Source organism: Stegodyphus dumicola, chromosome 1 (genome assembly GCF_044657685.1).
Source record: "Stegodyphus dumicola isolate Sdum_Otavi_A_Nest chromosome 1, ASM4465768v1".
NCBI lineage: Eukaryota > Metazoa > Arthropoda > Arachnida > Araneae > Eresidae > Stegodyphus > Stegodyphus dumicola.
Window position 1 is genome coordinate 171,374,711 of NC_140768.1, and position 23,366 is coordinate 171,398,076.

Below are 23,366 nucleotides of genomic sequence, written 5' to 3' on the forward strand. Positions count from 1 at the left end.
AAATGTACTGTTTACACAAGAAATGCTCATCAAACAGAATGAATTTATCTTATTCGCAAGAAATATATTTAATTTATTTACATATAACTTTTAATGTTAACAATGGATATAATCAGATCATACACAATATGTACTCTGAATCTTACACTTTAAAAATCAAAAGAATGCAAGCACTGAAATAAGAAAACATTGGATACATTGTAACACTTCTATTCCTTCTCAGCTGAATTAAAAATATATATATATATATATATATATACACTTAAATTCTCTTAATCCACAGGTGTTAGTAAATGCATAATACTCTAGGCTAATTGTAGCTTGAGTCATTTTCTCGATGCAAAGAGCGATAATATGCCGTGAACATCAATCCAAATATTAATGCGTGATAAAAATCGAGAAAGTGAAATGTCAGAGATTAATTAATCAGAAAACGAAAGCACTACGAGATTTTCTACTAATTACTCTATATTTATAACTGCTAAACAAATCCAATTTCAAACGTAATCAACATACGCTCACATGCACGAAGATTTAGCGTTACAAGAGCAATTGAAGCTCATTGGTCCATTTTCGAAATCCCTCCCTCAGTGGCTACGCTGATGTACACTGTGAAATATGCGACCCGGTTCTTATTATCCGAAAGGACAGTCTATACTGTCCCAGAGGGTAGTGGCATAAGCCATCCGAATGGGTAGCGCAATGGCAAATTTTGAACAGTTTCAGTGTACTCCATAAGCACTGCATGTACACTATGTAAGCACTGTATGACCAATATACTATATTGGTCTCCATGCTCCTTGGAGTGGTGACCCTGGGAAGCTGGTGTAGCGATGTGCTGTTGTAGTGAAAATTCAATTTAAAATTACGTTTGAACTAGAATCCGCTTGTACTTGGGAATCCAAAAACTTTGCGGCAAGTCGTTCTAGTATTTTTTTCCTGGGAAGTTCTTGATGAATGCCTACCTCCCGCATGATACAGAAGTAAAAGCCACGTGCAGGCACGTGTTACACGTGCCTAGTGTAATTAAAGGCACATGGAGTGCCTTCAATTCTGGTGGAAAAAGTAACTCATTATTATTATATCCCACTTGAAGAGTAGAAAACCACCTTATGAAAAATCTGTTATGAAAAGAGGAAAAGTTAAACCATATTATTGTTTGAATTCTGACAAAACACATGTTCAAGGCCCTTGGGATATCAGTTACATCAAACTGGTGGGATTTCGTATATATGTTTTAATCTGACGGCATTGGTTAAAAAAGTTAAGGGACCTTTATAATTAAAGAATTTTAAGTATAATGACTCTGAATTTTCAAACGTGTTCCTTATCTGTCATATCGAAAATTAATCTTTTAACTTCGGTCATTTTGTATGCAAAAGTTGTATGCCTACTTTAATTAAGTTGTATGCTGATTACTTAATTAAAAGTAATCAGCAAAATACTTGTAAAGCTGTACGCACAATTTATATTTAATTAATTAAAGGAATGTTTCATTAATGATGACTTTACTCGATGATAGCCAATTAAAATTACATTTTATTACTTACACGACCCTCTATTCACTGGGCAAAAGCTTTTTTTTAATGTGTTATTTATTTTAAGAAATTTTCTAATTGGATGTATATGTTTAAAATCAACATTTAAGAAAATACGCTTACAGAGACCTTTTTCGAAAGCCATCTGTAACAGTGATTTTAATTTGTGTACATGTAATATGTAACAGCAAATTTTGACAAAGCTCTGCAATGAACTGAAACCTCAGTGATAATAATTTTCCCTAGACAAATCCGCGGTAAGCCTTTTTAGAACACCTGGCTACATTTATGCTGCGTATGAGGAAATTCGATGGTAATTTCAAAGCCTAGATGTAGCAAGGAATTTTCAGGAACTTTATTTATTTAACCATCGGCTGTTGTATCTTTAGTGGTTTATAAATTATGTTTATGTACATTGAACAAGAAATGTATGAAATAATTTCGTTTTAATCTGCTACATTTCAGTTTTACAACAATTTTACTAAGTTTATCACTGTTGTGCACTGAAATTCAAGTGGCTAAGAAAATGACTTCCGAGAATGAATAAATAATTTTACAAAATTTAAAGTAACAGGACACGAATTTTAATGAACTAGAGTTTTTCTGTTTAAAGTAACTTTTGTCTCTCAGATTTACCAATTATATTAATAAGCTGCACTACTATTTTAATTATGAAAAAATTAGAAAAAACTGAAAGAAGAAAAGTGGAAACAAAGAAAAATTAAAGGAGATCACTCGGACTTTAGCATATATATCATCTATTAAAATATACGTACAAATAATTTTGTTTATTAAATTTTCAATATAAATGCATGTTTTAATATTTAATAATATATAATTTATATTACAAGAAGGACTTATATACTGTATACGTGTTGGTAATAGTTGAATAATTCATATTTGTAAACTAAGTAAGTGTTGTATTATTAGAATATTTTTTTTATGTATTTGCCAATTATACAGTCTATCTGCGAATCAGTAACTTACTTAACCAGTTATTTATTTATTTATTATAATAGTAAATAATAACAATATTGGTAGTAAAATAACAATAATTTAGATTTTACATAAAACACAAAATGCAATTTTATATGAAATCTTCACCAATCTAGGGTTACCTTCCTCTTTAATTTTATATTTCATACAGTTCCTCTCTACATTTTACATGGCATATTTATTTATTTTTTATTTATTTATTACCATAACATAGTCAGTGGGAGAAAATTTCATAAGAAATGGATTCAATAAAAGTTAAGCTTTATTAAGACCAACTAATAATTAAGATACGATAACACGCCGAATAAGTATTAATTGAGAAGTTGAGTATTTAATTAATTTAGAAATTTAGGAATTTAGTTCTTGTTGTTTTACTTCTAAATTAAGACCAACTAATGTTGGTTAGATCAGAATCGAGACACAAATTTTCATCCTTCTTAATTTTTTTTAACCTAAAAATTATAGAAAGAGGGAAAAAAGAGAGATTGATATTTACACACTTTTTTCAATAAGCAAAACACTGTTATGGGTCTTGATGCGCGTGCTTATATTCCTAAATTATGAGTATTAAATTATTCCTAAATTACGAGTCCAAAATGAATCCTAAATAAAAAAAATTGCCATTATTCAAAAAGTTAGTTCTTTAAACCCCTTTTCTTTCAATCTTTTTCATGGAGGTTAAAAAACTTAAGGAAGGAGTGTAAGTTTATTTTTTTTTTTAATTTCTATTTATTAATTTTTTTAGAAGGGCCCAAAAATTCTAGTCACGGTTCTCTCCATTGCGAAGTCTAACACTGACTTGTGGCACCGACTGCCACATGTATTTTGATGTTACAACGGCGAAACTTGAAATTTATCAGATTGGGTATGCATCCTAGTAAGTGATAAATCATCATTCTTGCATAGTTTGGATGTTCTTCCCACTTAAACCACATAAAAGTCAATAGACAGCCTCGCACGCTGGGCATAAAAATATTTTTTTTCCTTACAGTGTTGCCATTATTCGCTTTGAAATAGTTGAGTTTTTTTAATCTGAAGTTCGCTAAGTTTCAGAAAATATGCAACGGATAATAAAAAAATTTGAAATTCTAAATCCTGTCTGCTAGGTGCCTATGTTCGGGTGGAGGATTACGTTATTTAAAATTTGATGGCTCTAGGTACCATCGTTTTTTCACAGTGTGAGAAACGCACATACATTCGCGTAGATTCTTCATTATTAATTTATTTAAATGTAATACAGGGCGATAATATCGGGTGGCAACAGTTTGAAAAATGATTCAGTCGTTTATAATGATTCAGCACAAAATCCCATTTCGAGGCTAATAGCCCTTCGAAGCTAACGGTTCTTGGGCTAATGAGACTTTTGAATTACTGTTATACCGAGCGAGTGTATATGAGTATCTATAATCAACTTCCAATTTAGAGGGAGTGAATTAATCGTATTGCAGCTTAACAGGACCCTGTCTGAAAAAAATTTCAGTTTGTTTATTGTACAACGATGGAAAAATTCCTCTTACATTAAACACTGATATAATTTACTTACCAAAAAATATTAGACTTTTTATTAAACCAATAGTTCAGATAAATTGTTAATAGTATTTTTTCATTATCCATTAAATAAATGATTCTTTTTTTTTTCTTTTTTCGGAGGAATCGTGATTTAACCGCGGACATTGTCTGTTGTTGTTATCCCAGTAAATAAGAAGAAGCTGAGAGTCATTTTATATAAATTATTCTTTTATTTGATAAATGACACTTCTGCAATCAAAAGAGAGTAACAGAAAACGTAAGAAATCATTACGGTATCAAAACTTCTGCTAAAATCTTTTGAAACATAGACTGTTCGTTATACAATTTTCAGATTACATTATGTTTTAAGACTTATTTGTGAAGGCTGAAAAAATATTTTAGTTAAGAATATTCATATAAAGGTTCTATTTTTTTATCAGATTTGAAAAGAATCAGCTTTACTTTGAGTTTGCACTATTTTACTTTGCACGAAATACAGAATATAGGATACAGAATACAGGAATCGTTTCAGCTTTTAACTAGGCTTTTATGATTTCATCAGAATTTTTTTGAGAATTTTATTTTTAAAATTTCCTTAATTTAAATTATAAAATTTAATTTCTTTTGTTAAAATCTAAATTTTGCTGCCAATATTATATTTTTATAACTTTAAAAGAAATAACGAATCCCTTGCGCTCTTAAAAAATATCACTAAATTTTTAGAAACAAGTAAATCTGAAACACATCGGAATATATAAGCATAAAAAATACAAATATGAATAGTTAACTGGAAATACGAAGCTACGAAAAGTTAAATGCAGGAAAAAATTTTTTAACACTTAGAAAGTTTGAACACTATTAACATACTGAAAAGAAAAAAAAAAGTTACTGACCTAAAAATGTAAGTATTCAGTCGAAGTCTAGACGATTTAAATTATTCCTGGGACGCAAATATATCATAGTTGAGAAATAAATGCAGAACTATAATTTTGTACACTTGCACCATATCTATCCATCACACTGGGTATGAAGTTATTTTTCATATGACATAGCATGGCAATCATGATTATTCATGTCTACAATGTTTACAGCAGTAAATTTTTTCAAGTATAATACGAGGATATTCATATCAGGTCGTATTTCAAGAATAATTCTAATTGAGCTATGACTAAATTAGCAAATTTAACTATACATTCAATTCCAAAATTAACTGCATGGAACCGAGAAATGAATAAAGTAAAAGGTAGAGACACAAAATGTCCTTTCAGCGTTCTTTCCTCTTACTTGAATATTTAGAGAAAGTTTTCGACGATAAGATTATTGTGCATGATCTGTTAGATAAACCAGAACCACTGCAAATCAAGAAATTTCAATACCATAATAATTAAATTGCATAGCATTGTGTCCCTGTCATATTGAAACTGAAGGTCATAATCATTCAGCTTAAAGAACGAAACACTAGTTCGGAAATCTGAGCTCTGTTTATTGATCTCTCTTTCGTGTTTTCGTACATTACAGAAGCCATATGAAACCTATTATACACCATATTGAAAAAAAAATTACATTTCAATTTTTCAAACAGTTGTTAGTGGAGCTCCTACAATATAGGTTACAATAATGTGTCGAATAACGATTATTGGAGAAATTAAACAAGAAGAACCAGAATAATGTTTGTAAATTTTGCAAGACTAGTTTGATGGTTTGTACAGAACCATATTCTTCAGCTGCCTAAGTGCAAATGAAAGGATGCCTAAGTGAAAATGAACGACATAAACCATTAAACGAAATTAGACCTGCTAAATTCACAAACATTATTCTAACATTTTACTCTGAGATACACATTACCTAATTTGCATTCTAATGGGAACTGTCTAAAGTAGAGGTTGTAATATTTTATTATTTAACAAATAACTATATTTATTATTGGAGTGGCAGCGCCCTATTTGTATCATGTAATCGTTGCTCAGCAACGTAACAAATTGTTTAAAATTGTTATTCTAAAATTTTTACCAGTAGTAGATGTATGAAAAATTTGTAACTAAAAGATTATATTTAAATTATTTATCTCCGTAAACTAAAAATAAAATTTATGTTTTATAGAGAAGATCATCTGTTATTTTGTTAAATACTGCAAAATACGTTACAGTCTTATAAAATACGTTACAGTCTTATAAAATTGGAGGTTCCACCGAGATCCTGAAAATAAGAATGCAATTATCAATTTCGATATTGCTGGTCTCCTAATCCCAAAAAGTTGCTGAAATTTTGCGAACAAATTTGCTAGCACCAATTGCCGAGCTTATTGTTTTCGAGAAGAAACGGATGTCAGAAGTCTGACGTCTTAAAGCCAGATTTTTAAGCGGATCATTGAAAGGTTATCTTTTGTGTTTCTATAACTTGCGTCCGAGCAAAGATTTGTCAGAACAGGATATTGATGATCTCTGAAGATAAGATAAATGTTTGGTTTCATAAAATTTTTTATTGAAATTAAGTATTTCATTTCAGAATTATATTTTAATAGTGTAAGTTTTTGTGTAAAATAATTGATACTAAAAATTTTAGGCGTAAATTATAATTGGTAAAAAATGTATTTTAAAATTATTATTTATCCTTTACTGTTATTTGTAATGAATTTTTATGTGGATAACTGTTATGTATAAGCCATCCCGGCATTTATAAAAAAAAAAAAAAAAGAACTACTAACTGTTTTTTTTTTTTTTTTTTTTTTTTTGAATTTGCTGCCAAGCAGACGCGAGGAAAATAAGTAGTAACGTTAAACAAATAACTATATTTATTACTGGAGTGGCAACGCCCTATTTGTATCATGTAACCTTTGCTCAGCAACATAAGAAATTGTTTAAAATTGTTACTCTCAAAGTTTTACCAGTAAACTAAAAATAAAATTTATGTGTTTTACAAAGATCATCATCTGTTATTTTGTTAAATACTGCAAAATACGTTACAATGTTAAAGCAAAATAATAATACAACTGGGGGCTAACTAACATAAATCCCTACATGGTGCTACTTTGGTAGACGGTTGCACGGATTTTTGGCGATTTATATTGGCGCAATTGTTGGCGCGGTTTTTATAGTCGTCAGCCATCTTGAAAAATGCTGTTTTTACGTATTTTACGCATAGTAAAGTATTCGAAACTTTAAAATTTTTTTCAAAAGCTCCGCCCCTCCCTATAGTTTAGCATGGTAATTCAGAATTGAAAAGCTGGGTTACTGTGCATGTAAGGCAAAACCCTTTAAAATAAATAATGTGTTTAAAACTCATCCCATATTCAGTTCAGAATAAACATATGCAAAAATAAAAAATAAATAAATAAAAAGGTGGGAAGGGGGAGAAAAAAGAAAACATTTAAACAAGATGCACAGTGGTTGACTGCAAGAAAAAGGGGGAAAAGGTATCAAAACCAAAAGTGAAATAAGAAATTTAAATCCTTCGCTGCATCGTCATCGGGGAGGGGGGAGTTAGCGAAAGAAGAAAATAAATCAATCTGTTTCTGAATCAACATAAATGCAAATTAAAGTTTAAAAATTAAAATAATTTAATTAATAATAAGAATGACAATTAAAATAACTTGCATCCTTATCAGTCCAAGCCCTACAGGCCAAAATAAACAGAGTAAAATATCTTCAAAATTACAGCTTAAAAAAACAAAAAAAAAAATTTAAATTATTATTATTTTGAGCAGAACATGTCCAAAAACAAACAAAACATCCAAATATAATAAAATAAAAATGTATATAAATTTTGAATCATTCAGGTCGAGTAGAAAACTTAAAAAAAAAGATTATACCATTAAATTCATAAAGAAGCAAAAAATGCTTAAAATCTAGTAATGATGATTTCAATTTAAGCGTATCGAGTCCATAAAATATGTATAACACAAGTTATATAACATATAAAAATTTGAATAAAATTATAAAACGAAAAATAATAAACAATAAAAAAAGTCTAGAATATTGCAGCAACTAAAGTTTTGAAAAGAAAAATGACGTATTCGTTCTATTTGATAATAAACCGTTCCTAAGCATATAACGGAAGTAAGTAATGTATTTAGAATTACGAATTTCAAATTGATAAGTAGCAAAAATAATTAGAAATTTAGAATATATATGTATGCTGTGTTTTACTTATATTAGGCATGAAGTTCATTAAGATATGATTTTAAGGTCTTTATAATGTAATTATTCTCATTTAATTCGTGCAGAAACGTTCTTCGACACAAAGACGCTTATCAAATTATTGGTGTTGAAAAATAACAAAACAATTTTTTCTCATCTCTTTCTAAGAGTTCAAGAGGATTGAGAGGAAAAATAAAATTAATCTTCCTGAAAACAAGTAAACTTTTATAAATTCAAATTTCAGAATGTGGAATGCTTTACATATATAAATGAATTAAAAAGCCATTAAAATACTATAATTTCTATTTCATCTGTCGAGAATTAGCCATATAAATTAAAAATTAGTTTTAAGCTAAATGCAAAGTATTTTATACCCGCACAATAAATAAATTAATTAAATAAAGATATAGGTATGAACCCATTATGTTTGGTTTTCTTACAACCGTTAAGCTATCATCATCTCCTTATATGGTTTGGTTTGGTTTATGTAATTATGCAAAACCTCGAGGGTTATTTGCTTGAGAGCAGAGACGCCTTCGTACAGGACTTTCTAACGGAAACTGACTCGTATACATGTTGCACGTGGAGGAAAACCACGAAAATGCCCATGTAGCCAGCCCGTTCGCGGAATTCGAACCTCGGACCGAACTGCCAGTGTTCAGCGGCTTTACCGCTCGCCACTAATGAACCCCATCTTCTTATATAAACCAGTCTGCTTTAGAAATTTTTCCACGTAGGCTTCTTTTCCTCCCATAATATAAGTAATTATAATATTACTAATATAAGTAATTCAGTCTAATCCGTCATCATCTTTATATCATATCCAAAATGTGGAATACCTGCATATGTAATGCAAAATAAGCTAAAAAATAAGTACGTTTAAAATCAATCCTGTATTCAGTTCCGAATAAACCAGATGCAAAAACTTCAAGAAATAGGGGGCAAAACATGCTAAACCCAAAAAATGGAAGAAAATATAAATATCTGTAGTTGTATCGTGGTCAGGGGGTTGGTGCTACGAATGAAGTAAATAAATAAATTAGCCTTTTCTGAACTTACAAGGACATAAAACTAAAATTTGTGTTGTGAATTATCTCACTTGTCTGACCGTAACATCAGAAAAAACCCACGAAATTCATCGTGGCATAAAAATCTAAAATTATATTTTTATGCAATTTTATAAAATTAGATTAAATAATAAAAAACAAATTTATAAAATTAGATAAATTTAGATTTTTATAAAATTATATTTTTATTATTTTTTATCTAAAATTAATCTTAGAAAAACAATAAACTCAAAAACTATCAGTAATTTGTGTCTTTATCAGTCCAAGTCTTAACACCTACCTATAAGAAAACATGTTCATTATAACGCAAAGGTACACATGCAGTCATTTTGACGGTGTATGCATTTTTAGTCCAAAGGGGCAATTTACCCGGGATTATTAATTTCGTTTTGGCATTTTGCGTCGGTTCACTATAAATGTCGGTTCACTTTTCAAATTTTTGCCACCAAATATTACATCCCTGCATTATATTTAAAGATATTATTTAAAGATTTATTATTTATTTTTTATATAATGACGAATCTGCGTAAATGCATGCATGTTTCTCGCATTGTGATAAAGCAATGGTGTCCAGAACCATCAAATTTTGAGTAACGTAATATTCCATAGAATATGGGCATGTGGAAGCCCTAATTTTGATTTGAAATTTGTTTTATTATCGATTTCATATTTTGAAAAACTTTAATAAATTTTTGATTAACAGACTCAACGATTTCAAAGCGAGCAATAGCAGCATTATACGGTGTGGTGTATTTAATTATGGCAATGCACACTAGGACTATCTGCCTAAGGGAAGGGATGCCTTCGTGGAGGACTTTCTAAGGGAAACTGGCTCGTATACACGTTACACATGGGGAAAACCACGAAAACACCCATGCAGCCAGCCCGTTCGCGGGATTCGAACCTCGGACCGAACTACCAGTGTTCAGCGACTTTACCGCTCGACCGCTGGTGGGCCAGCATTATACGGAAAAAACACTTTCATCTCCAGGGCGCGAGACTGTGTATCGGGAATTCTGAAGCTATGCTCATTTTAAAATGATTTTGCGATATTGCTGTTGAACTGAATTTTATGGTTTAAGTGCGAGGAACTTGATGTTTAATAAATAAAGGTAACACACAAAACGTTAAAAAAACGCCCCTTTGGGCGTAATGTAAAATCTGAAAGCCTTTTAAAAATTATTTGTTATTAATGTTTTTTTTCCTATTCAAAAATATCGAAAGGAATTAAAAATTAATGAACATTTAAATTAATTAACAAAGTTTGTTAAACATAACTGATAATAAGTGCATTAGAATTTTGAAACTTTTACAAAAGCAGTAAACTTATTGTTAACAAAAATTGACATATTATATGCTGGTGTAATGCAAAGTTTATAAACTCTACCAGTTCCAATCAACCAGTGTTGCTAACACGAGAACGTAAAAATGCCCATCGGTCACAAAATATCCAAATATTGCACCGCTAGGACCGCTGAATTTCAGAGAACACCAACATATAATTTTAATCACCGGAAACACATAAAACACCAAAACAAAACACTATTTCACTGTATGGAGGATATGTTGCAAGATATGTGTCATATGTTGAATCCGATATTTTCTTTAAACGATATATACAAAATTCAAAATTTTGGTGTCGTCTTATAGAGCAGATATTCACAAATAAAGTAAGCACAAATTCGCCATTACCACGATGATTTCTCCTCAATTCAAAATAAACTGCAATCATTATCGTGTTGGCAATACTGGTTGATTGGAACTAGGCACCCATCGGTAACGTAAAAATGCCCATCGGTCAAATTGACCGATGTGTACCTGTAGCTGTTAAGGCTGAAGCGCGTAGTGCGAAAATTGTACCATAAAGAAAAGAGAAAAATCCAAAACGATCGCGAAATAAAAAAAAAAAAAAAAAATTCTAAAATACTGAGTAGCTTAAGTCTAATAACGAAACTAATTAATAACACCTGAATAAACAAAACCATATGCAAAAGTTTGAATGCAAAAAAATTCGAAAAGACACAAGAATTGCAAAGAAATTTCGCAAAATGTATAACCATACACAAAATGAAAACAATATGTGTATGGTATATCTTAATAAATGAAACTGATAATCTTCTTTAGACGAGTACTTTGTTCATGCACTTCGTGATGTGTCGCCTTATTGAAGCTCCGTTTATTCTGATGCCTGGTTTTAAAGGGAAGATTTCTTGAGACGAATATTAAATCCATTTAGAAATGTTTTTACATAAATTCTATCAGTTTGTAGGGTTTATATTTATTTTAACTAACCTTTATTTTAAGTTTAAATTATCTTTCCTGTCAAGCCTTACTTTCCCCTGGAACTGCCAATGCCAGAGTATGTAAATTTTAGTAGAACGCGCAAGGATTCAAATTATCAGCGGAAGTATTCTGATTTAAATAGAAAGGAAACGAGTTCGAGGTGTGATATTCTTACTTCACGAGCGCGGAGGTAGTTGGCCAGAAATTGAAGAACCACGCGTTTCGGCCTGTGTGCTTGCCTGGAAGTAGTGTTAATCGTTCAAGTGATCTTCAAGTTTGCTGAATTAGCAGCGGTATTGTAAAACGCGGTGAGTTAGTTACTTTTAGAGAGCCTCGTAGTTAGAATCTTGTCTTTAGTTTCTTTTCAGGTTATTATTTTTATTTGACCGCCGAGTTGGCGCAGTTTGTGAGCGTCAAGAGCACGCACTTGTAATTTATTACGTTGAATAAAAAGGGACTTAAACCCTTAACAAGACTCTGTCTTTTATCCAGTTTTCACAGTCACCTCTTGGTTGCGTGCAAGTTAAAAGCGCAACGCTACAAGTTCATGCTACTCATTTTTCAATGCTGAATTACCATTTGCACAAAGACTTCCGCTGAAATTTCAAGATTAATTTTTCATTTCATTTTATGTCAGGAAATTGTTTTCAATCATTGGTCTAGACAGGGCTTCTTAAACTTTTTTTAGTCGCGACCACTTTTTATCACTGAGATTTTTGTCGCGACCCCAGGACCCCATTATATTTGTGAAAATTTTGTGAGTTCCCCATGAGCATTGCGCAAATCCGACACACGCGTGAGTGAAACTGTTAATTTTTTCACTATTGTAATATAGTATTGCAGTTTTAAGTCATTAACTTTAATTTCTAATTTTAAGACAATGAACAATGTGAAAATTTTAAATAAGTAACAGACGGAATGACAGCGTCACGTGCAAAGCAAGTAGAACGAACTTTTATATTATAAAAAGAATGCGTCGAAACGTATTCGTTTTTTATTTGTCTGTATTGTCTTATCGTTATTTATTTTCGGGTACATTGTGTAAAAATATTTGATAATTGTAAAATTATTATAAGTTAAAGAAATATCAAAACTGCTAACATTTTTGGCGACCTCCTGCTTCAAATAATAGACAAAATTTAAAAACTGAGTAGATTGAGTCTAATAACAAAACTTGCAAAATTACTAATCCCAAACCCGAATAAACAAAACCATATGCAAAAGTTTTAAAGCAAAATTCGAAAAGAAACAAGAATTGCAAAGAAATTTGCAATTCTGGGAATCGCTACCCACAGTTTAAGAAACTGTGGTTTAGAACAAATACTGAACAATTGTATGTGATTACTAATGTACATTGGGATACTTAAACTAAACTACGTACGGAAGTTAAAATAAACCAAAGATAAATTTATATTCATTTTAATTCATTTTTAACTGTTAACACATTTGCAATTAAATAAGACTTTTGTCAATTGTTAATGGTCTGTTTATCTGTGACCCATTAATGGATCAGTAGCTAATTCTTACAGACTGAATACACAAATACCTAAGAAGATTGATTTTTAAAGGTACAAATGCCTAAGAAGATTGATTTTTAAAGGTACAAATGCCTAAGAAGATAGATTTTTAAAGGTAACAAAGGCATTCCTCCATGGAAAGGCAGCCTAATTTTATTTTAATTAATTTACAGCCAGACTTATTGTTTAATTAATTGTCTTAATTAAGTTACAACCAATTGTGTTGATTGCAAAGGGATCACCGCTTGTATCGGCTAGATGCAAGATGGATAAAAGATGGGAAAACGTATCTAATTAACAACAGTATGTGTTGTTACTCATTTCAAGCCATTCGCTTTTAAACCAGTCCCCAAAAACTGCGACAAAATTTAATTGACAGCAAGTTGTGAATTGAGGATAAAAATTTATTTGTTGGATATCCCTTTTCAAAACAGCGTACGGTTCTGAAGCTTAGCGGCTTATCTTTCTCTCGTCAGAAATACTCTTGTAACGGCGCAATTTGGCGAGATTACGCGGAATTTTTTGGCGGTCCTGAAACAACTTGTTCCAGTAACCCTGTTGACAGATCTTCCTCAGAGAAGACTGAGGCTAGATGCGAGTGTTAAGCTGACCGTTTGCGCTTTTATTGCGAGGCGCGTTTGATTCTGCGTTGTTCGCGCACTGGTGATCAGAGCGCTGAAAAGCCGAGATAAATATTGAGGTATTGGGTAAAGAGAAATATTTTGATGACATTGTGCTAACAGTGCAATGGGTGCACGGACTACTACACTTGTGTTTTTGTGTTCATTCTTGTCTTTCGCTTCCAGTAACTGGATGTAAGTACCTATTAAAATTATTATTTTTCTTAAGTGAAACTTTTTTTTTTTCCGATAAATTTTTTTCCCCTCTTTACTTATGTATGGAACTCACTTTTTAATTATTAAGTTAATTACCTTTTTTAGCTTAAAATAAACAATTACAAATAAAGTAATGAAGAATTAAAAATTTTAATTTTCAAAAATGTTTCTTTTTCTTTTTCTTTTCTTTTTTTTTTTTTTTTTTTTTTCGGGGAAGAGAGGGAAGGAAATGAAGCTAGCTATATATTTCTTTTTAATTAAAACGCCATTAGGTGATCATTTCAAATAGAATTTATACCCATTTTTCGGGGGAGGGGTGCTTTAATTTAGTTAGTTAAGTTTTTCTTAGCATCTTTTCCGAGTTTTTCAAATAGGAGTATTACAAAGTATAATACATTTTATTACAGATTCTAATGTTGTCAAAATACTAAATTTTTTTTATCGGTTTTAGTTTTCCTCATCATTTAAATTGCATTTTAAGTAATGCTAAGTTACTTCTTTTATATTATAAGTATTTTTCCTGCAGTTTTTCTGCGATTACTATTCGCCCTGAGAGGATGCTATTCATGATTTTTGAATTTTGCGGTCCCTTTTTAATTAGTTTAACTTCCATTTAAGAGCCCCCCAAACTTACTGCATTAACTTGATTTATTTTTAAGTACGCTAATGAACAGCGGCATGTGAAAAATGCTGTTCTTTATTTTCTAACATGAAAATAGATTTTTCATTGTCTCATTCAAAACTTACTGCATTCAAAAAATAAACTTTCTTATTCATTCATTTTTTCTGTCATTGGTTATATCTTTACTTTTTTTTATCTTGTAAATAAGCATCCTCTTTTATTATTAAATTGTTCTTAGAAATCAAATTAGAAAACTTTACGAAACAGCTTTCTTTGGTTTCTAAAATTTTAATAAATTTCTAAACAATGGCAAATTTTTAAAATGCTTTCCGATGTCCTGTAATACTGGATTTCAACCGGCAAATGACTGTTAAAATTTCATTTTATAGTTATCTGAAATATTGCTGTGTTTTTAATTAGAATTTTATTTATTTCTTCTTTAAAGTTTCATTTAGCATTATTTTGCTATGTCTATTATGGACTTTTCTAAGCAGTTAATTATTTCGCAAAAAAAAAAATTGGTTTGATGACCTGCATTTTTTATGAATTTTATATTTAGTGTTACAGATATTTAGGAAACTATCGATTGAGTTAATTTCAGGTTTTAAGTTTAGAATTTAAATGCCAGTTAAACATTTTAGTATGTTGTTTGCAAATGCTAATCAATTGCAAATTATTAATAAGGTTTTTAAAAGATAGCATCAGAAAATATTTCATCACTTTGTTTCCAATAATGAATTTAATGTTTAAGAACAGAAACTTTACATCAAAAATATATTTTTATTGAATTATCAAGGAGCTGTAAGGCATAAAATTTCTAAGATTATTAAAAGAAAAAGAAAGGGTTCACAATAATTTTTTAACCAAACATAATTTTACAATAGTCTTTGAATCAGAAGGAATGAGAAAAATTGCTGAAAAATAGAAATATTTCCGTTAAATAATTTTTAGCGAGAGCGAAAATTATTTATAATGACATATGACAAATAATTTTTTGTTTTCGAGCTAAGTGAATTTTAAAATCATACAACATTATATATATACTATATATGTATAATAACAACAAAAGAAGTGCGTGAATAGGATTTTGTATTATTATGTATGTTATGTTTATTATATATATGTATATGCATATGTTTGCTTGTTTGTAATATTTTGAGAAGAAGGTCTTGAATAATTTATTCATTGTATATTTAGTTTGCAATTATAATTGCTTGGAAAAATTGCATGTTTCTAAAGGAATTGTACGCAGTTAAAGTTTGCAAATATCGAAACAATGAGGACATATGTTTTTATACGTGTGTAGTATCATTTTTATCATGCCAAAAGATTGTTCCGGAACTTTTTCATTTAATCCCCGGATCTTCCACGTATTACTATCGCTATTCTTTTTAAAGTAATGATGCTTTAACTATAATGATCGTTTGGATTCAGCCTATTTTGGTTGACATTAGTGGATTTTAAACTTGAATGCTTAAATACGTTGTATGTTGATTACGCTGAGCAGTTTAGAATCTTGAACCATGTTTCAGTCTTTGGATATATAAACATTCTGATCTAAAGCAGTTGTATATGATTTTTTAATAACATACTAACTTTAATTTATATGATAATCACAAAGCATAAGGAAATTCTAAATCAGTTCGTAAATTTAATAAATAGCACTATCTAAAAAGATTTTATCTCAAGTATATAGCGTAGCTTTAGTCATATCCGTAACTCAAAAATCGATGTTTTATCATAATATCTGATAATGGCATTACATACAGTGAAACTGTAATCGTTCTGCGTTTTTCTTCCATATTCTTATATTGTTTTCGTACCATTTTTAAAGCTTTTTTTCACTGTTTTTTTTTTAAATTTAAATCGATAGTAAAATTTGCTTTGTTGTTTCTTTGTATAAATTTTAATATGAAACTAAAAAAAATTAAGTTTTAATTACTAAATGGAACTGTCTCTCAGAAATTTTTATTTTTCCATTTCCTGCTTTGAGAAGAATTGTTACCAGAAAAAAAATTATTATGAAACTATTAGTATCTATACCTCCATTTATCTGACTTAAAAGCATGTGCTTCAAAACGTAATTTTTCCATAATTTATTCTAGACATTATTTTAACAAATAAACAAACAACAACAATAACAACAACAACAAAAAAAAAAAAATTCCAAGGCGTTAAGTTCTGAAAACCATAATCTACATGAAAAAATGTACTTCATTCGACGTGGTAATTTTCGGCAATGAATTATCTTTTGGTGTTATGCTATGTTCATATGAATTCCAGCATACATGGCACTCGGAGGCACAGAAGCTCAAATAAAAGTTTTGAATAACAATAAAAGTGTAATTCGTGTAATATTTTAAATTTACAAATAGTTATAAATTATAATTCAACGATATTGGGTATTTTTTCCCTTATATTATATTGGAAATAGTTTAAAATTTGTATAGTATAAAAAAGAAGTTTGTTTTAAGAAAAGTGTAAAAAAAGGTCTTTTTTTTTTTTCTAGTGGTACCTACCGCTAAGAAGGAAAGTTACCTGAAAAGATTTAAGTCAATGACACAGGTTTAGTGCTAATAATTTTTGTAACATTTAGTAAACGATAAATCGTATGCTAGTAATAATTACCAAAAAATTATTTCTTTTTCTCGACATTTAATTTTCTGTTGATCTGTTATGAACATATATTAAATGCAGTGCGTTCTTTAAAATTAATTCCTCTTTTTTAGCATTAAGTTAATTAACGTAGAAACCCTAACTTTCACAAAGCTTTTTATCTGATGTCCTGTAACAATTATTTGGACAGTTGCGATAAAAATGAAAAAGAGAATGTACTTTTCGAGCACGTTATATGTCATTTTGATGCCTGATATTACTCTCTAATATATATTATGGTTAAGGGACACGATCAGATTTTCAGAGCTAGATCTGCGTTAAAAAATGTTGGATAACTTTGATTTAGGAAGTTTTAAAATGCAAATAATATAAAGGATATGTGTTCCTGTTTTTGATGTGTATTACTCAGATGAATTCGCAATTGCATTGCTGGTCGTCTAAAAACATGAAATCGTCAAATGATTAAATATTTTTAAAAAATAAATTTGTATCTGTAAACGTATAAATTTGTATAAACGTGTACTGTATTAGTCGTTGTGATTATTATATTTTTACAGTTTTGTTTGATTAGCTATCTTTATATATATATGTATGTAAATACAAAAAGAAACTTAACAAGAGGCTAAAATTAAAAGCAAGATTTTATACCCGTCCTGGGCTGTAGCTGCAGGATTGAAGTAATATAGACTTAAAGATTCTAAAGTTAAAAGTAAATTGGAGTCAAAGCAAGGTTATTCAGCAACAATATTAATATTAGCTATCGTGAAAAAGAGATTCAACACAAAATCCAAACATATCAAAATTAAAATAAAAATTCATCATAGTACAAACTTTAAAAATAAAAAAGTAAAAGAGAAAAAATATATAGTTATAAAATAAAAAAAAATATCCCAATATGATTTCCGCGCATACTGTTTTATCTCTCTCTATATATAGATAAATATAAAACAATAATTCATAATTAGAAAACTTTTAATTTTATATTAATCAAAAAAAAGATCAATGCTATTTTTCGTCTGGAAAACCTTCATAACTTTTAAGCACAAGCTTAGCTTGTATGAAGAATCTGAAAATGTTATCTGCAGATGTATAGAATGCATAGGATTGGTTTTAAATAACGTAGCATAAATTGATAGAATCTGTGCATACTTTTGAAATTTTGCAGTACACTTCTGAGGTTTGCTTTTCCCATGAGATTTTGTAGTTGATATTTACGACTTTTCGTATAATAAATCCTTGGTGAATTTTTAGAATGTGTGGAAATCAGAAGGCAGGCTTGATGTTTTAATTGGGAATAACTGCAAGACACTTATGCATTTAGTTTCCAGTTATACGTTTACGCTAATTGCTTTAAATTACTGATGCTCCTTTCAGTCACTTTAGAGATTGTCAGATGAATTTTTGTTCTGTCACATAATGAATAAAAAGATCATAACTAAAGTAAAGGGCTAAAATAAAACTGTTTATTAAAACGTTGTCGTGCCAGTTACATTAACTCAAAATTTAAGAAAAAATAACTCCGCTAACTTGCGGGATAGCCAGATACACATTCAAACTAAACAGTACGAGGAGCACAACATTTAAACGTCTTGACTAAACCATAGCTGACCTTTAACTACGTGGTCATAAAGCAATCTCGACAAGCAGAGGCTTACGTCAGCATATCAAACTGCAATTGCAGGAAACTTAAACAGAACCACTGTCAATACCTATACTCTCAAGCGCCTATATCAGCCTATACTGTCAAGCGCTTTCTGAAGAACTTAAAAACCTAAAAGCTTTAACTATTTTTCATTCTAGTAGAAGTTGGCGGATTACGTAAAGCTAAAAAAGTAAATAAAAAACAAGATAGGCTTGCTATTTAAAACGAAACTTTAAACACTATTTGAAGCATTTTAATGTTATAGGCGTATGAGTGTTCAGTTCTTTAATATGTTCTCGATGTGGGAAATATATATTGTTGAAGAGAAATGCTTACAAATAAATACAAGTCTTCATAATCATTTTCAGAATGATTACTAGATGAAATAGTTTTATTCTTGAGTCAGTCTGTTAAAGAAAATATGAGTTCAGCTTTTCGAAGATAACTCTGTGTTAAAATTTCTTACTTTACATAATTAATAACATCGTCCAACAACGTGCAACGTCAGGTGGCCGCATAAAGATGTCAACAGTAAAAACGTGTGCCATTCACTAAGAGCAGTATTATTTTTATCAGGTTTAAAGGGACTCCATAATCTAATCTGGGAAGAACAGGGTGAATAAAGTACACGAGGCAATCTCGAACGTCTCGAGAGCCCAGAACAAAGCCCTGGGATGATAAAAACATTAAGAAACAACAGCTCCTATCAGAAACTGTTGACGAGATGACACTTCACTTCAATGCAATGCACTTGAAAGTCATCTATCCAGACAACGACGATTGACTAATGACGAGTCGCTGATTTTTTTCCCTGCAGGCTTCTGTATACTAGAAAAATTTAATTTTGTTCTGAATAAATGCATAAGTATACTGCCTTCATAATCAGGTTAATTCCCGTAATGTGAAAAAAATTCTGAAGCCATTCGAAGTAAATAATTGCTTTCTGCAATCGCGTTCCTTGTTCAGTGCTTAAGTATCCATGATTTATTAGAGCCCAAAAATTGTTTTGAAAGTTAAAGAAAGAAATGGTCCGTAAGTTACAAACCGCTTATTAAGTAACAGTAGTGGTTACTACATAGTACAGGTGCAAAAGGTTTCATTATTTTAACATTTCATGAGAATTATACAAAAATAGGAAGAAGATGAAATGAAATGTTAAATGTGCAGTGCAGCTTGCAGTACACTTTATTAATATTTTAGTGCCCACAGTTAGTTATGATTTATGAGTTATTATTAGTCCAAAGGGGCTATTTGCGTAGAAGGACTATTAATTTGGTTTTGGCATTTTGCGTTGATTCACTACAAGCGTTGTTTCACTTTTCAAATTGTCGCCACCAAATATTAGAGTTCTGTATTATCTTTAAAGAAATTAAATAATGAAAAATCTGCATAAATGTATGTATGTTTCTCTCATTTTGAAAAAAAAAGCGGTACCTAGAGCCATCTAATTTTGAATAACGTAATCCTCCTGCGAATATGGGCATCTGGAAGCCCAGATTTGAAATTTGGAATTTGTTTTATTATAGATTTCATATTTTGTAACACTTTAACGAATTTTTGATTAACAAACTCAAGGATTCCAAAACGAGCAATAGCAAAGCTGTACAGAAAAAAAAAAAAAAAAAAAAAAAAAAAACTTTTTTATCTCCAGCGCACGAGACTGTGTATCGGAAATTCTAAAGATATGCTCATTTTAAAATTATTTTGCGATATTGCTCTTGAACTGAATTTTATTGTTTAAGTGTGAAGAACAAGATGTTTAATAAATAAAGGTAAAACACAAAATGTTAAAAATACGCCGCTTTGAACGTAATTTAAAATCTGAAACCTTTCAGATTTTATTATTATTATTATTATTATTATTCCTTTGCTTTTGTGTTACACATATTATATCGTATTCGTTTACATAATATAAATGTTATGTTTTTCGGAGTTTCATATTAATCGTGATTTCGTATAATTACAATAAAATTTGGAATGTACGAATTATATGTAAGTACTTTGCTACTTCTGCAATTATGGATGCTATATTAGCATTGCCTTTGTTTATTAAGTCCTGTTATCTTGAAACTCTATTGTAGAAAGGCCTACCAGCGGCCGAGCGGTAAAGTCGCTGAACATTGGTAGTTCGGTCCGAGGTTCGAATACCGCGAACGGGCTGGCTGCATGGGTGGTTTCGTGGTTTTCCCCATGTGTAACGTGTATACGAGCCAGTTTCCCTTAGAAAGTTCTCCACGAAGGCATCCCTCTCCTTAGGCAGATAGCCCTCGAGGCTTTGCCGTAATTAATTAACCTATTGTAGAAGAGTATTTCTCAGCTTATGTACCTTTTTCCATCGCATTGGAAGTCTCGTGTAATAATGTGATATCAGGCGATTTTTTTTCTGATTCTAATAATAAAGCCATGTGTTAAAGAGACTTGTTGTAAAAGTAATATAACTGTCAGTAACATGCAGAAAAGCCATGTAATTGACACAAACTCTTTTGTACACTGGATACACAACTAATCGTCCTAAGCAAATATTGCTTGCTGAAAATATTTAGCTGGTTTTCATTTTTTACGTAGAAAAAGACCACTTATTTTTCATTATTTACAAAAGAATATTTCTTTTTTATGAATGGTAGAGACAACTGGCTAATTCCTTCTTCATTTTTACAACTTCGCCTTAAGTTCCCGCCCCCTGTTATTCAGAAGAAGTAGAAAAAGTATATTGGTTTAAAGCAAGGCGTCATTTTCAACCAAAATGTATGAAGTAAAATCTACTGAGCAAGATGAACATATTTAAAAAGATTAAAATAATTAAATGACTTTTTAAAAAGGATTTTTATCTTATGGTAACAGGCTCGAAGATCTGCTGCGAATATATGAAACTATGGATAACCGCGAACGCGACATATTCAATTATATCCGCAATGTCGCCTATAGTAAATAGTGAATTCGCAAAGCAAACCTCAAGCAATTTCGCATTTAATTTAATTTATTTTTGATTGGGGCGAACTGAAACCTGCCTGATAATTTTGACAATCCTTGCACAGCCATATTCCAGTTTTGGATCCTCACTCTCATTCTCATACTAAGATTGTCCTGGGCTCTTGGAGAGATCTGAAAGGTTACTGATGTCCTTTGGCATATCAGAATACAGTTCGCATATCTTCAGCTAAACTTACAAAATCAGCAGAATGAACTGGCTATAGTACACTCATGGTGTAGCCTGATAGTTCTACTTATATAGAAGTTTATGTAGGAAGCCTGTTGTGCATAGACAGGATTTATTATTCATTAAACAAGGATTCAGACTCCATAAGTCCCTCTAAAAGTTAAATAAAATCTTCAAGGATTGTGTCTTAATACAAGTTGGCTGTTACCTCTTCGATGAACTTTTTCATGGTGAATATACATGGTTGTAAAAGTTATAAGGCATTTTCTCCCTCCTTCCAGCAAGCTTTCGTGGTGTAACGGTAGTACACTCGGCGCGTATTAAAGAGGTTAGGTTCAAGTCCCGGCTAGGGCACTGCAGATTTTTCACATCTCCTGCCTCAAAATAACCTAATGACTCTACGACGTAACCCCACTTAATGTGATATTCCTCCATGATGATCTCGTACAAAGATGTAGTTCCTTTTCTTGCTATCAGCAGTATTCGAACGAAGACATGGTGAGTTAATTATGATAAAATATATAAAAATCACTGTGTGGACTAAATATGGGGGACACGTATTAGAATGACCTACAGCCTCGCTGAATCGATTCATGGTGTTTTTAGAGCAAGTAAAAGGTGTTAATTATATAGCAGCGAAAGAGATGCAAATTTAAATTTTCATGTATATAACTTGGGCATAAGACCCGGTGGCGCAGTGGCTAGCGCATCGCGCTGTACCACAGGTCCGGGTTTCGATTCCCGAGCTGAGCAAGGTTGACTCAGTCTTTCATCCCTTGAGTCGGTAAAATGAGTACCAAGTTCGCTTGGGGAGTAAACACTGGGTGTCCTGCAACCAAGTTGACCACTTGTTCAGGGCATATGCTCACGCGACCCGGGGCCGACGGTCAGGAAAGCAGATTTCGGGGCACTGCAGGCCTTGGCTCACTAGGGCTGTTGTGCCACCGAGTTTAGTTTAACTTGGGCATATACTATAATCGGTTATAGTCATCGCGTCGAAGAATAAACGTTGCTGTGGTTTCTAAGAAATTCATTGAGCTTTTGTGTTGTACTATGCCTACTTTGTCACGAAAAACGTACAAATAATAATACTTTTATGGTGTTGTAACATCTAAAAGTCTTGTGTTAAAGCTGACATTCTAAAACTGTTATATATATGATGAATGGGATGTGTAGCTTTTGGAATATCAGCATTCGTGTCTGATTAATCACCAGTGTTTTATCTTGATTGTGTCTGTCTCTTTTTTCTTAAATATATAGTATGAGTTAGCTGTGTCGCATTTGTCTAAAATAAAGCGCATCTATTGTACTTACGATGCATATTACGATATATACCTTTGAATGTATCATAATATTAATCTAATATTAAGATACATTCGGGTGTTAATGCAACTTATAAGTTGAATGTCTTTCACACCACGAATCACAACCAAATTGCATTTCAGAA

The 23,366-nt window shown here is 30.9% G+C and overlaps 1 protein-coding gene across 2 annotated transcripts in view; it reads left to right on the forward strand.

Moving 5' to 3' along the window:
• Window positions 1-13,635: 13,635 nt before the first annotated feature.
• LOC118184757 (protein Wnt-16-like) overlaps window positions 13,636-23,366 on the forward strand; it is a 370,222-nt gene continuing 360,491 nt past the window's right edge. Inside the window, exons 1-2 of one of the 2 annotated variants that reach the window (XM_085823077.1) lie at window positions 13,638-13,861; window positions 17,014-17,069. Coding sequence is in view for 1 of the 2 variants with exons in the window: in XM_085823076.1 (XP_085679202.1) it covers window positions 13,794-13,861 (68 nt within the window). In the remaining variant the exon portion in view is untranslated. Of the gene's footprint in view, window positions 13,862-17,013; window positions 17,070-23,366 lie in introns of both variants that reach the window. The other variant, XM_085823076.1, reaches the window with a different exon arrangement.